Source organism: Vulpes vulpes, chromosome 14 (assembly GCF_048418805.1).
Source record: "Vulpes vulpes isolate BD-2025 chromosome 14, VulVul3, whole genome shotgun sequence".
Classification (NCBI taxonomy): Eukaryota; Metazoa; Chordata; class Mammalia; order Carnivora; family Canidae; genus Vulpes; species Vulpes vulpes.
In genome coordinates this window covers 38,412,122-38,428,142 of record NC_132793.1, presented here as the reverse complement: position 1 = coordinate 38,428,142, position 16,021 = coordinate 38,412,122, and the positions used below count along the sequence as shown (strand labels likewise).

The following is a 16,021-nucleotide window of genomic DNA, read 5'->3' as shown; positions in this document are numbered from 1 at the left end:
ATTACTCTTTTATCTGTAGCAGCAAAATAGCACCATCAAAAATGCTGACCTAAAAGTGACCATTTTCTTGAGCCTTACCTTTTAGCATGCAGCTAATTTTTCTTTAAAATACCTCATTCTGTTTTTGTAGACTATCAAACTTTTAAAATAGAATTCCCCAATTCTGCGATATGCAATAATCTACAAGAGAGACTGTGCCGTTTGATGTTCTATTCATGGCTATGTGTTTGTTTGACTAATGATAATCTTACATTTATTGACACATGTTTTCATTGCATGCAATATCTCATGTAGTCCATATCAACCTGATCATAAATGCCACTAATATATTCATTTTAGAGATGGGGCTCTGAGAAGTTATATAGCCAACAGAGGTTACACAGCTAGAAAGTGCAGAGGCCTGTATTGAACCATTATTGATTAAGATAGTGCCAGCAGTTCTAAGAAGGAAACCCCAAAATATGTAGTTGCTCAAACACAGTAGGAAGTGTGTTTCTAAAATCCAAATTGGGGATTGTGATTAGCAGCAGGCTCTCCTCCAAGTTGTGAGCCCAGGTCCCAGGCTCCTCCTCAAGGTCATCAGAGAAAGAACATGGAGAATGATGCATAAGAAAATTTTCTGCCAGGCCTGGTAGTGGCACATAGTATTCTAGTCCACTGGCCTGATTCAGTCACGTAGCCACACCTATCTGAAAGGAACCTGAGAAATGTAGTTCCTCAGTGTGTCCAGGAAAAAGAGGACATGGCCCAGCACCCAAGATGCTCTGATTCTGTACATAGCCATCATGATAAACTCCCTCTGTGGATTAATTTTAGAATTGGACATGATATGTTACATATTACATGTACTTCTTAAGCTTCTGGTTGATGAAAACACCTACTGTCTGTTCTGAAATACTTTTTCTTAAGTCTTTGTGTGGAATGTTTTCTCAGTGTCATTTGTTCTACTTGTAAATGCCTGTATTGCTTTGACAGTACTATCTTGCTTCAAGTTCTATATTTTATTTTATTTTTTTTTTAATTTTTTTTATTTATTTATGATAGTCACACAGAGAGAGAGAGAGAGAGAGAGAGAGGCAGAGACACAGGCAGAGGGAGAAGCAGGCTCCATGCACCGGGAGCCCGATGCGGGACCCGATCCCGGGTCTCCAGGATCGCGCCCCGGGCCAAAGGCAGGCGCCAAACCACTGCGCCACCCAGGGATCCCTCAAGTTCTATATTTTAAAAACAGAAAACCAAACCCTCAGAATTATGAAAACAATGAATAAAATATTTCCAACAGCTTTTTTTTGGACTGTGTCTGTCCAGATTTTATTTTCCTGACCCCACTAAAGAAGGATAATAACTTGTTTAAGAGACTCTTCCCTTGTCTCTTGTGACAGATCTCGACAATTTTCCTAAGAGTAGAAAGATGGATTAAAATATACCCACTAATAAAGGCTTTTGAGACTTTTAAAATTAAATTGTGTGCGTTGAGTTTTCCTAGAAACCACAAAAGAACAGTCACTAAGGTGGTCTTAAGAGATTTAAACACATGAATATTAATGATAGGAAGTCTCAGCTACTACTTATTTTTTAAGATTTTATTTACTTATTCATGAGAGATACACAGAGAGAGAGAGAGGCAGAGACACAGGCAGAGGGAGAAACAGGCTCCATGCAGGGAGCCTGACGTGGAACTCAATCCCGGGTCTCCAGGATCAGCCCTGGGCTAAAGGCGGCGCTAAACCGCTGAGCCACTCGGGCTACCCTCAGCTACAACTTAGATTGTGATTAGGACATCAAGGAATTATAGTATTTCTATGATATTTTTTCTTTAACTTTCTCATCTTGAAATCTTAGGCTAAATTTATTATTATACAATGTATTTGATTTTATAATAAGATATGGTCCTAAGAATATTGGGTTTGAACTAGTTTAATTTATAAGTGGATAGTTCTTCAAGGAGTGAAGAACCTCAGTCAATCAGGAAATTAGCAAGAAAGCGGAGAATTTTAAGTATGAAGCCAGTGGGTTCCATTGGTGTGGAGCTGTTAGCATTTGAGAAATCTAAAGTTCCATCTCTGTTCTAACAGCACAATCACTTGGAAAATGGAAAAGTTGAGTTATCTTAAAAAAAAATCCATTTAAAAGAATCCGTGACAAACTAGTTTTTTTTTTTTATTGGAGTTCAATTTGCCAACATATAGCATAACACCCAGTGCTCATCCCATCAAGTGCCCCCCTCAGTGCCCATCACCCAGTCACCCCCACCCCCCCACCCACCTCCCTTTCCACCACCCCTTGTTCGTTTCCCAGAGTTAGGAGTCTTTATGTTCTGTCTCCCTTTCTGATATTTCCCACTCATTTTCTCTCCTTTCCCCTTTATTCCCTTTCACTATTTTTTATATTCCCCAAATGAATGAGACCATATAATATTTGTCCTTCTCTGATTGACTTATTTCACTCAGCATAATACCCTCCAGTTCCATCCACGTCGAAGCAAATGGTGGGTATTTGTCATTTCTAGTGGCTGAGGAATATTCCATTGTATACACAAACCACATCTTCTTTATCCATTCATCTTTCGATGGACACCGAGGCTCCTTCCACAGTTTGGCTATTGTGGACATTGATGCTAGAAACATCAGAGTGCAGGTGTCCCGGCGTTTCACTGCATATGTATGTTTGGGGTAAGTCCCCAGCAGTGCAATTGCTGGGTCGTAGGGCAGCTCTATTTTTGACTCTTTGAGGACTCTCCACACAGTTTTCCAGAGTGGCTGCACCAGTTCACATTCCTACCAACAGTGCAAAAGGGTTCCCCTTTCTCCACATCTTCTCCATCATTTGTAGTTTCCTGCCTTGTTAATTTTCCCCATTCTCACTGGTGTGAGGTGGTATCTCATTGTGGTTTTGATTTGTATTTCCCTGATGGCCAGTGATGCGGAGCATTTTCTCATGTGCTTGTTGGCTATGTCTGTGTCTTCCTCTGTGAGATTTCTGTTCATGCATGACAAGCTAGTTTGATTAACTTTTTAATCAAACTGGTCATACTAGTTGATACACTTGAGATTCTTTGTGTATTCATAAGGATAGGCCTTGAGGGTGTATTTTAGTCACTTCACTCAGTGAGCATTTCCAGAGTGTGCCTTCTGGGTCAAGCACTTTGACAGGTACAAGGAACACAGAAGTGTATGCAAGACCAGCTCCTGCCTCCAATTGACTTTCAATTACAGAGGCCTAAAAATTCAAAGCAGACTAAAACCAAGACGATTCCATAAAAAGGACAAGAAATGCTCAGATGTGTGCCTTAAGAGTTAGAAGAAGAGCTTCTAGATTGAGTCGGGGATCCAGTCAAGGAAGTCTTTACTTGAAAAAGAACCAGAAAAGGGCATTAGAGACATGGAATCATGGTTAGGAGTGTGAGTGGATCATGCAACAAAAAGTGAAGGAAAACAACCTAAAATGAACCTGTCTGCTGCTTTTTCATACATGATTTTTATGTGCTACTTATCATTAGTTCTAAATTTTAATAAAAGTACATTGGTATTTAAATGATTTAATGACACCTTGTTAAGTTCTTTTTTTTTTTCTTTTTAAAGTTACCTTGTTAAGTTCTTAATGCTTATAGGGTGCCTGAGAGTCTATGCAGTCCTTAAACAATGTAAAATACTTTATTGTACTTGTATTTTTTTAAAGATTTTATTCATTTATTTATGATAGACATAGAGAGAGGCAGAGACACAGGCAGAGGGAGAAGCAGGCTCCATGCCGGGAGCCTGATGTGGGACTCAATCCTGAGACTCCAGGATCACACCCTGGGCCAAAGGCAGGCGCCAAACCGCTGAGCCACCCAGGGATCCCCACCTTATTGTACTTTTAAATGCTAACATATAAGTTCATTGTAGAAAATGGTCTCTTTAACCACAAGAGGAATTCAAACCCACTTCTCTAAAAGAACTTTTTGAGATGAACACTCATATAAAACATTTTCTTAAACAACTCTCACTGTTTATAATGTGATTTGATGCTCCATTGAAATTTCCACAGAAAGCTTCAGATACATCCTGGCTCAAATGTTTTCAGAGCAAGGGCACTTATTTTGTGATGAGTCAGAAGATCATGTTGATGGATGAAACTGGGCAAGTACTGTTACACAGATGGATGGTTAACCATTTTATTACTCTCAACACCAAGATCACACCAATGTGTTTTGTAACTGTAGAATCCCTCTTGACTACATGATGATTTGGAGAAGGGGCAATCCTGAGAAATTAATCTAAAATAGTTTGCCTAGTTGAGCATTTTTGTCTTTTAAACAGCAAAATTTATACAAATCTCAATGTGTTCTTGAAGTATTTTGCCCATGTACTGTTAACAGCTATCTCAAGACCACGATCATGTTTTCTAATCCTTTTTCTTTTCCTTCCTAACTCTCCTTGAGGCTTTGTAGTTTAGCTTAGTTTATTTAGATGGCCTTCTATCGTAAAGGGGCGAGAATGTCAGAGATAAGTTTGAATTGGCCATCTGTGTTTTTGTAAATCTCTAGGGATTGTTATCAAGCCCCCTGGTTTGTGGGGCAAGAATTTCTTCCTTCTAGCTCTGGTCTTTTCCTTGGTCAGCAGGAAATCACTTGCTTTAAGACCAACATCCCCCTGGTCAAGTTGCAGGCCATCTGCTTGGACATATGTTCACTCTTTGATCTTTAAACAATTAATTTATTCTCATGCCTAGACCACTAGGCCTGCCAGGAGGTCCCACTGGATTCTCTCTGAATTTCTGGGAAACATGAAGACAGATTTTCCTGTGAGCTTCTCTCCTAGGGACGGATATTTTAACAAACTTGATTTGAGATTTCCAACCTATTTGAACAGAACCTGGTGGTGTTAGTGTTTCTTCTATGGGGGTCTGCATTGTAGATTCACTCTTAGCTAGCCCCTTCTCTTAATGCTATCATGCGGAGTACTATTCTAAACCAGGTAGGAAGTTGTCATTTCTGCTTTATTCTTTTCTTTATTGTTATTATGGTAGAATATACATGGCAATTTACCATTTTAGCCATTTTTTAAAAAAGATTTTATTTATTCATGAGAAACACAGTGGGGGGGGGCAGCCATTTTAGCCATTTTTGAATGCACAGTTCAGTAGCATTTAGTACCTTCATCTTGTTGTATAACCATCACCATTATTCATCTCCAGAACTTTTCATCTTCTCAAACTGAAACTTTATACCCGTTAAACAGTGACTCCCTATTCCTTCTCCCCCCATCCCTGGTAACTACCATCCTATTTTCTGTCTCTATGAACTTGACTAATAGATATCACATATAAGTTAAATCCTACAACATTTGTTCTTTTGTATCTGGCTTATTTCACGTAACATGATGTCTTCAAAGTTCATCCCTGTTGTAGGATATGTCAGAGTTTCCTTCTTAGGGCTGAATAATATTCCATTCCATGTGTATAATATATGTCACATTTTGTTTATGAGCTCTCGAGTTGTTTCCACCTTATGGCTATTGTGTCCTTGCTTTCACTTATCCATAAGTGGAATTGTTGGATCATATAGTAATTTCATGTTTAATTTTTTGAGGAACCCACCTACTGTTTTTCAAAGAGGTTCTGCTTCTTCTTGATCCCTGTCATAGCTGCATGACTGTATTCATGACTGAAGAGGGTGAGATCAGGGATACAATTGACCAAAAGGCTTCTATGCTTTCAGGGATCTTTTCTGTTTAGAAGAATCTTAAAAAACAAAACAAAACAAAAGATGAATTATACTTGGGGAAAAAATCTCTTTCATCTCATGATAGGAAATTCCTGGAAGAATAAAAGCTCCATCACAATTGAGCCCTGGGAATTGTGAGAATTGAGATTTTTGTGCCTGATGTGACAAACACTCCTGGGTAGCAGAATTAAACCACACACCCTGTTCTAACTCCTGCTAGGTTAATGAGGCATTGCAAGAAACCAAAGAGCCACAAGTTTTCCTACTGTGGACTTCTCAGGTACAATATATCCATATGGTGAGATCCAAGTTTGGCCCTCTGATGTAATAATGAGGCCAGATCCTGGGACACAGTTCCCAGAAGCATGAACTTAGTGAGCTAAACTCACTGATAGCTATATCCCAGGAGATCCCACAGAGACTGCCTCACCCAGCTCTTGACCTGAGGCAACAGACTTCACCCTTGTGGGTTATCGGGTGCTTCCTGCCTGGCACACAGAAAAACATAGTGCCCAGAGAATACTTCCTGTTCTTTAGAACTTTCCAAATTATTGACTTATATCAGTTACTCTAATAGGACTTGTACAATGAGATTCAAGAATACTGTCCACCCTCAAACTATAAACCAGTTAGCTGTCATTCCATCTAAAACATAGGCTGTTTCATATTTGGTTGCATGAGAGGATGTCATTCTTACTCTAGGCTTGGCTACTTCACTAGCCACATCTAACAGTCTCACCTGGGGCTTGAACCCACTTCTATTCAGTCCTTAGGAAAAACTTGTTTAGAGTAGCAGAATTAGAGAGGATTACCTAAGGGATATACAGTCCTTCTGTTCTTCTTAGAAGCTCCCGACATTTATCTTTCCCCAGATTAAGCCAGATCATCAAAAAAAGGAATTCCTGGCTGACGTCATCCTGACCCTCTTATGAAACAGCTTTTACTGTTTTCCATCAGGCCAGCCTCCCTTGAGTAAAGTTAACCCTCGGCCCTACAAAACTCCTTGTTGTGCAGCTGATGTCTTCACTCATCCACTAAACGAGGAACCTACCATGTATGAAGCCCTGTATGAGAAGTAGTTCCTAGGCCTTGTGCCAGGAATAGTGGTTCCCTTCTGAGCAATTGGTTTGCTGTGCTCCTGGCCATACATGAACCCCCTCTGTGGTCGTGGAATGAAGACGCTGAGAAATGAGGCAGGACCATGCCTCTAGCATGGGTACAAAACTCAGGCTAGATTTTGCGTGTTAATCTCACACCTGTCCTTTCCTTATTTTGTAAGCTCTTATTTTTCTTTTTTCTCATTGCCTCACTTACGTTTTAGTTGTTTAATTATCTGAACTTTTGCAAGCTATTCAACTCCCTTAGAGAATAAAATGTAAACATGAATCCGTTATTCTTAGTTGCTTTGGATGTTTAGAAGACAGAATGTATATAAATGACTGGTTTTCAGAGAACTAGAATATGCTCAATATAGTTGGCATTAACACCATTAATTACTATTCTGAATAGGACTAAATTGTAAGTTCTGTGCTTGAGAGGGCCCTTGAGGGGCCCTTAGCTGTCTTGTTCGTCTATACTTCCAGTTGCTAGGGCTGTGCTTAGCATGTCATAGATGCTCAGTAAACATTCCCTGCAAGATTGGAACAAAGAGGATCTCTCTGCACTTAAAGGTTGCTACCACGTAGATGCTGAGAAGCAAAGAGAGGCTGTGTCATTCTGGCATTTCTTCTACCCTCGGCACACGGGAGGACACAGCTGGCACTTCTAACGCTCTCCTGTCTCCCTCTCTGCAGACTCACATTTCAAGACTCCCTCCTGGTGCAGTGGCAGGACAGTCCGTGGCAATCGAAGGTGGGGTTTGCCGCCTGGAGAGCCCAGTGAACTGACCCTTCAGGCTGAGCATGAAGCGTCTGAGAGGCATTTCAGAACCTGAGCTTTTCGGGGTTTTTAACTGAAGCTGGATGTTTTATCTTCACCGTTTTATAATTCCTGTTGCAGTCTCGTGCACCGCTTGCGACACTAGCGTGGCTGTAGTTAGTGCTCAGTGACATGCAGGTCTTCGGCGGGTGAGCGGGACTGAATGTGTGCTGTGTGTGTGTGTGTGTGTGTGTGTGCGCGTGCAGTGCGTGGGCTTGCTTCCCCCTTGATGAAATAGAAACTCCTTATTGTGTAACCTAAGACCAGGAATGATTAAATCATCTTTACAGAATGTGTGCTTTACTGTTTACAAGTAAAACCTAAAGATGCAGGAAACATTTTTGATTTCATAAAGAGGTACCAGCTGTCATTGATGTATGTGTCTGAACTGAAGAGTCAATCTACTTGTTTAAATGATTTGACAGTGGTAGTGCTCCATTTAATAACAGTAATAAGTGATAAAGTGTTTTTATTTGTTAACCAGTTTAAGTGGATCCTGTGGTAACTTAAACTGTTATTCTCATCCCTCATATGGGGCATTTTTTCTTTAACAAAGAATGGTTTCAGTGAAACAATCTAGCAGAGAATTAAGGTCAGAACCTTTTTAAATAATAGTCTTATTGATAAAGTTTGTACTTCTTTCCTCAAGCTTTTCTAAGCTTAAATACTGCATATCTTCAAACTATATGTACTATATTATGAGAGAATATGTAAAGAGAACATACAGTAATGCACAGTCCTTAATTTGTGTATAATGGAATGTTATTTACAATGTAACACTGTAAATAAGAAATCAAAATTTATGGGAAAATTCAATATTATCTTTGTTTCTTGTTTAAATATATTTTTAAGAAAAAGGCCCAAAAATAAAAGAAGCATATTACTGGGTATAGTGTGTGACTCCTCTTCTCAGATTAATAAATTATCTTTTGAACCCTAGATTGGAGAACCATTTTTTAATTTTGTTTGTAAAATGTTACTTCTTCCAGAAATCATACCTTTCTTTTTTGCTCTGACTCTGCTAGTTCAAAACCTATCTTTGTGCAGTTAGGCTGGACACTAACAAGATGAAAGTTGACCTTCGTTTATAATTGGATGGTCAGTATCAAAATCCCTAAAATTACAAATGCAAGTTGATAAAAAAAATAACAGAAGGAATAAGAACACTTTGCTTTCAAAAATTGTAGTGGCAACTGAAAACCCAAGGGTTTCAGTTGATAAATTGCTTCTAAATGTTATATTTAGTGATTCTGGAGCCACATTAGGAAACCAAGACTTCTTTTGATTTTATGAGTAAGAAGTGGCTATCAAGGAGATACTAAAGATAGACTCGCTCAGGGAGAGGAAGTTCCCTGCACCATATAATCATGGCTCTGGGTGGTAACTGATAAAGCCCCAGATGAAATTATACACTTGACATCGATGTATGGCCAAATTATAAAGGAAAGACGACCAAAATGGAGTGGGTGTAAATATGAATGATTTGGGAGTTGCTGATTTATATGCCTTGTACAGGCAATTACATTTGTCTCGCTGTGTTCTCGTAGACAGGTTGGTGCCGTGGTATCTGTTTCTCATTCTTAATGAGGCTGAGAACTTAGTAAGCGATGGGCTGGCTGGTAGGGAGCCTTTGGCTTCAAAAGCTTTCAAAAACCTGTTACCTGTTGGCAGAGTTTTTTGAGGAGCTGGACTGGATCACGTAAAACTATCAGGACACTTTGGAGTCTGAAAATCATCTGACCTATTTCACCAGGAATGCCATTTCTTTTCATCTTCTTTTGACTTTATTCTACTCATATTTAAAAAGTTTGGGCTTGTTAAAGACCCCTTTTATGAAGAGTTTAAAAACTGGTCAGTATAAAAGAGCTCAGTCCCTCCAACAACAGCTTGTTAAGGCTTTATTCTACAATTTCTTTCTTTTTTTTTTTTTTTTTTAATTTTAGGAATATTGTCAAACCAGGAGGCCCAAAAAGTGATACTCAGAATCATGGAGGCAAAATGGTAATGGGTAGTATAAGTTCCTTAGCGATAAGATCAGATGTTAAAGAGCAGATCCTGGAACCAGAGGATGATCGACCCCATTTCACACAAAAGTAGAAAGGGTCGGAAGAAACAGATAAGAAAGTAACCTCATTCCCTAGTCTGGCTTCTGTCACTGAATTCCGAAGCAGTATTTTCACATGGATGATCTTTACTGTATGCCTGTATTCAGGTTCTTTTTAAGCCCCAATCATTGGATGCTTGGTTCTCTTGAGTATAAGCCTGGCCTCGACTCCTCAAGGCTATCACTTGATCTTGTTCTGGGTTTGGAAATGGGACACTTCTGAAAGTGGCAAGGAGATGGAGGGCCTGTGCTCTACCTTAAAAGTGGGAGCACCCAGGCTGGGTGCTGAGGTGTGAAGGCCTTGTTTGGACCTCTCCTCGCTTATCAGCTCTGCCTCTTCTCCATGCCTCCTGTGTGTCTGACGGGGGCAGGTCCTTCCTCCTCTTTTCACTGCTGCTTTGAAGCATGAAGCTGAAGTCTGATGGCAATGTTGGTTAGAATTGTGTACAAAGTGTGTATGATTAAGTCCTAAATGCTAGTCTATGGCACTTGTCTGAGCAAAGTGGATGAGTTTTGGCTTATGGCTACTGAGACCTCTCTCTTGGCTGCTCAAAAGTCTTTTTTGCCTAACTGCCCTCTTTGCCCCATGTTTGACAGTGGTGACAGTACATTGCAGTCACTTGCAAATAAGCAAGGTCATTCTGTTTTGAAGCACTGGGCCAGAGTGGGGAGGGAGGAAAACAGATGGTGAAGAAAGGAACATTTAGAAAAGTCCTGAAATTATTCCTGAATCTTGAGATTGTATTAAATTATTGTGTAATTTTAAAAAAATCTGATCATTGTTATTACAAAAAACAATTCATGCTCATTACAAAAAAAATCAGAAAATCGATAAGGAGAGCAACAAATAACAACAAAATTAACTCATAACCCCACTTCCCTAGAGACAACCATTAACAACACTTTGTCTTATATCCTTGTAGACTTTTTAATGCATAAGCTTTCTATGGTTTTAACACCAAAATGGTTTTATATAACCTGCTGTTTTCACTTAAGGATATGTAGAAAAATGTCCAGACCTATACAAATGACTTCATTTATTATTGGTTTGGCTAGTGCTGTTCAGTATGTATATCCTATCCTAAGGCATCTGTAGGAATCCAACTCCAGTACTGAATACAGTCAGTGTCTACTTCCTCAAGCCCCAAATCCACACAACAAGCAGTGTGGCAAGGTCTGAAAGGCAGCTTGAACAGAGGTCCCAGCACAGACCACTGCTGTTGCCCATCGATCTTCCTGTGCCCCAGACAACATTCAGAGGCTAGCATCCGCACCTCTGCCTGAGAGCTTGTTCTGGAACCATAGAAAGCTGCACTGTCCCTGCACGCAGCAGGCCAGAAATGCCCAGGAAACAGTGGGCCCCAGAAGCAGCTCTCAACAAGTGATGAACAGAATTTGTTGTATAAATATACTAACTCCCTTGCCTCTTGGGTGGTGTAAGTCTGGGGTACGTGTTCCACACAGTTTGTGAGAGATTTCCCAGAGGAGTTAAGCTTCAGTTGCCCTCCTTTGGTAGTTGACTTATTAATACACTCATGTTGGCCTTCTTCCCTTCCCTGTATCCTTCTTAGCTCCCCTATTTGTGTATCCTGGGGTCATCTCCCAGATGAACTACTTGCACTTGCCACCTTGTCTTAGGGTTGCTTCTTAGGGATTTGAAAGTAAGAAACATTCCCTTCTTCTTGGCCAAGAGGCCTTGATGCACCTTTATACCCTCTTCTGCTGAGAGGGTAAACTCAGGAGTCTGCTCATGTACTGCACTGGGGTCTCTCTCTGCCTTGTGCTCCTCATGACCCATCTTCATCCATAATGTCTGACTGAACATTCTGCAGGTCGTAAGGCTGGATGTGCCACAAAAGTGGAAGGGAATTTCACAGTGTAGTCAGTAATGACAGGCACTGGATAGCTGGAGAGAAGGTGCATACTTTTAAGGAGGTGGAGAATAAACAAGCTGAAGAGCCACAATCCACCAAGGATTGAGGGACTCTGTAAGGGAAAGAATCTGGAGTCATGTTAATGGTACTTGGAAGAAACCGTAGCCAAAAGTGTGTAATGACCTGAAGAGATTTGAAGAGACCAAAACAATGATAGTGTTCCCATGTCCCACATCTCCATGATGACCATGTTGGATCACCTTATATGGTGCCCACTCTCAGAATGCTATCTCTCAAACTTATATATCCTTGGCATAATTTTATGGTTAAATTCTTTTAAATGACTCTCAACATTTTTCTTAAAACGTTTATTAAGTCAAGCACATCAACTTTTCTTCTGGCATACACCCTACAATTGCTCAATTTTGTGAGTCCCTTTGTGACATGAAGTCCAGTCTCCTATCCAACTTCAGCTTCCGGTGGTTAGTCACAGTGTGGAGGACCAAGAGGGACCTATGGGTGGAAGCTACCCTTTCCTCCTAGAAACACTAATCCAAGAAAAGGTTGAGCCCAGAAGAAATGAGCCCCCAGGAATATGATTAATTTGTTTTAGTTTAGCTATATCCTAAAACTTTCCCAAATCCTGATTAAGAAGGAGATGTGAGTGGGTAGACATAGTAGGCTATATGGGTGGGAGTGGGTGAGTGGGAGGTTGACAGCGTAAAAGTAACCCTTCCACATTAATATTTGCTCTGGGGCATTAAGAACTCTTAAGGAACGTACTGTTTTTCCCCAACACTTCATTTGGGTTCAAGCTTACACGGTAGTAGCCCAGATGCCTATCATCAGAGACCTACAGGCTGACCAAATTGACCAGGCAATTTTCTTTGCCCACATACTGCTGTCTCTAAAGTGTATGACCACAGGAAGGATTACATCTAAAACTGGCAGGGGCCTCCCTCTGAGGCTGTGCCTTCAGCCCCAAGAAGCCCGTCAGCCAAGCCCAAGATGGTTCTTTGTGACCAGTTGTGGAAAGGGGGAGGGAAAGCTACCCGGTGGTTTCTCCTTTACATGGTAGAGTCACCAAAGCCCTGAAACCACAGTAGCAAAGCTGGAAAAACTGGGCGAGGTTTCCCTGCCTTGATGGGGATTACACTGATTGTTGGCAGAGCTTCAGAACCTGGACAGAAAAAAAAAATCTAAACAATTCCTTTAATCGTTGCTGTGTCTGTTTTTTGGAGGTCCAAAAAGTTGCACCTCAAATGGCCTTTCCTGGTCCCGGAAAATCCAGCAGTGCTTAAAAGATAGATGATCTTGTTCTTCTAAAATATTAAGAAAACTGTATTCTTTTTCTAAGTAGTAAGATATTAATCTGTCCACCCAAGTTTTTTCCCCAAACCTATTAACTAGCATCCTTTTCCATCTAGTTGATGGTAAACTCCATCCTTCTGGGTGCACAGGCCAAAATTCTTGGGGTCATTTTTTTTCACCTGTTATTGCATAACCTCCCTAAATCTTAGTAGTTTAAACAACAACTGTTTTGTTTTTTCACAGTTCTGTCAACTATGCTTGGCTTCACTCTGGTTTTTCTGTGGCTCTTGCTGGTAGTCACGGGTATGCTGTATTCAGTGGGAGTGTGAGCTGGGGGCTGGGCTGGATAAGCTTCCTTCTTTTTCCATGCAGGTTCAGGGCCTTTCCCTCTGCTTTTTGGCCACTCTACCTGGTCTTTTCATGCTGTTTCTCCTGTAAGACATGGCAGTTCAAGGATTCCCAGGAGCATAAAAGCAAAAGCTATGAGGCCCTTTTAAGGTTTAGGTCAGAATTGTCCCAGCCTTACTTTTACCAGATTTATTGCTCAAATCAAGTTACCTGGCTCAGCCCAGATTTATGAGGGGACTGCATTAGGGTATTTGTACAGAGAGGCAAAGCTTTTTGGGGACCACCAACTTGAAATCCTTGAATTTACTTTGTCTCCTATTTTCTAACCAATCCATTACTGAATGCTATTGGCCTTCCTTTAAAATGTGTCCTGAATCCAAACACTTCTCCCTCTCTCTACCTCTACCATTCAAATCATCTCTTACCTGAGTTATGACTACAAGGTCCTCACTGGCCTCCCCATATTCACAGTTCCTTGTCCATTTGGCAGCCTGAAATGAGTCTGGCCATGATGCTCCTTTGCCCAAAACCTCATAGTACACCTTGCCCCAGAGTAATTACAAGACTGTGGGATCTGCTCTCTGTCATTCTCTGACCCACTTCCTGTTATAACCCTCGCTCACTCTGCTCCAGCCATTCTGACCTCCTTACCCTTCCAGCAGCCCAGACCTCCTCCTGTCTCAGAGCCACTGCATGTGCCTTTACCTCTCTGTGGAAAGCACTTTCTAGGTGGATACACATAGTTTGCTCATCTCCTTCAACTCTTTCTTAAATGTTACTTTCTCAATAAACATCCTTCTCACCACACTGCCCCCACCACCACTCTGTGTCCCCTTTCTGACTTACTTTTGTCTGCTGGCACTCACCACTTTCCAATCTACCATATAACTGACACATTTGTTTGGTTTATGTGTCTCCCTCCATTTGCAGGTAAATTCCCTGAAAACAGGGATTTTTCTGTCATTCATATTATCCTTCCAGCACCTAGGACAATGCCTGGCACATAATAGGTCCTCACTAAATATTTTTTGAATGAATAAACGAGGGTGCCTCATGATGATATGGAAGAGACAGTGTGGAACAGTTTTCTATTGCTGCCTAACACATTGTTATAAACTTAATAGCTTAGAACAACATATTATGTAATTATCTCACAATTCTCTAAGTCAGAAGTCCTTGGCTGGTTTCTCTGCTCCAGTACCTGAAAGGCTAAAATCAAGGTGTTGGCAGGGCTGCATTGCTTCTGGGAGGTACTAGGGGAGAATTTGTCTCCAGCTCATTCAAGTTGCTGGCAGGATGTAGTTCCATGAGGTTGTAAGAATGAGATCTCCATTTCCACGCTAGCTATTGGCTGAAGAAAGTAAATACAACAAACCTACAAATATATACTTGCTCTTTCTTATCTCTACTTCTTCAACTGACCTAAAATTATACTAAGTAATTATAATGATGTATTGCTGCATTTGTAACATCTGTAGCTGTAATGTGTGACATAGCACAAAAAGAGAGAATAGAGAGTAGGGCTATACAGAAGTAACATTCATATTTCTTGCAGGAATTGTGTTAATATAAATCTAAAGCTGATTCTGATAAAGTGATATATATGGGAAGCCCTAGAGCAACCACTAAGAAAATAACTAAAGAAACAGTGGAAAAACTATTAAAGGAATTAAATTACACTTGAAAGATTCACTTAATGCAAAATAAATGGTAAAGGAATACGAACAAAATAGAAATGGAATGATATAGGAGATATATAGAAAACAAAGAATCTAACTATAATATCATTAGATGTTGTATTAGGGTTCTGCAGAGAAATAGAACCAACACATAAGGAATTGGATTGCATAATTCTGGAGCCTGGTGAATCTAAATCTGCAGTGTGGGCCAGTAGGCTTGAGACCTAGGAGCCCCAGTGATGCAGCGCCCATGTTAAGTCGAGCAGTTTGGAGACCCTAGAGAGTCAAAGGTGAAGAGGAAGTCTGAAGGAAGTCTTGCTCAAAGATTGCTCAAGGCTCAAGCAATCCTCTTGCTCAAGGATTCTTTCAGGGTTTCAATTGATTGCATGAAATCCACCAGCATTATGGTGGGCCATCTACTTTACTCAGGGTTCACTAATTTAGATCTCATCCCCAACACCCACTAAATTGACACATAAAGTCAATCATTACAAATGTGAATGGATTGAACAATCCAATCAGAAGGCTAAGATTGCCAGATTTGATTAAAAAATAAATTTGAATTATATGCTCTCTACAGGAGACATACTTTAGATTCAAATATACAAATAGGTTGAAAGTGAATGGAAAAATATATCACTCAAACAGCAACCCTAAGAAATCTGGAGCAGCTTTGCTCCTATCAGATGAAATAGACTTGAACAAATATGTATTGCTGGATATAAGAGGGGCATTTTATAATGATAAAAGGATCAATCCATGAAGAATTCATTACAATTATAAACATATGTATGTAACAGCACAGTCCCAAAGTACATGAAGTAAAGGCAGATGCAACTGGGAGTAATAGACAAGTCAGCAATAATGGAGACTTCAATATCTCACTCTGTATTGGATAGAACAATTAGGCAAGAGATCAATAGGAAATAAAAGACCTGAACAACACTACCCACAAAGCACACCTGATAGAGTCCTATACAACACCCTACTCGGTAAAGGAGTAGGTAAAGCAACAGAGTACACATTTTTCTCAGGTACAAAAGAAGCATTCTCCAGGATGGATCTTAGAGTAGGCCATAAC

General features: G+C 40.4%; 1 protein-coding gene across 14 annotated transcripts in view; it reads left to right on the top strand.

Annotated features, from left to right (window-relative positions):
- Positions 1-16,021, top strand: part of TASP1 (taspase 1) — a 349,892-nt gene that overhangs the window by 256,179 nt on the left and 77,692 nt on the right. For 6 of the 14 annotated variants that reach the window (XR_003235512.2, XR_011996972.1, XM_026002403.2 and 3 more), the window contains one exon: positions 7,501-8,563. The exons of the other annotated variants lie outside the window; for them this stretch is intronic. Coding sequence is in view for 4 of the 6 variants with exons in the window: in XM_026002403.2 (XP_025858188.1) it covers positions 7,501-7,593 (93 nt within the window). In the remaining 2 variants the exon portion in view is untranslated. Of the gene's footprint in view, positions 1-7,500; positions 8,564-16,021 lie in introns of those variants that run through there. 14 annotated transcript variants of the gene reach the window in all.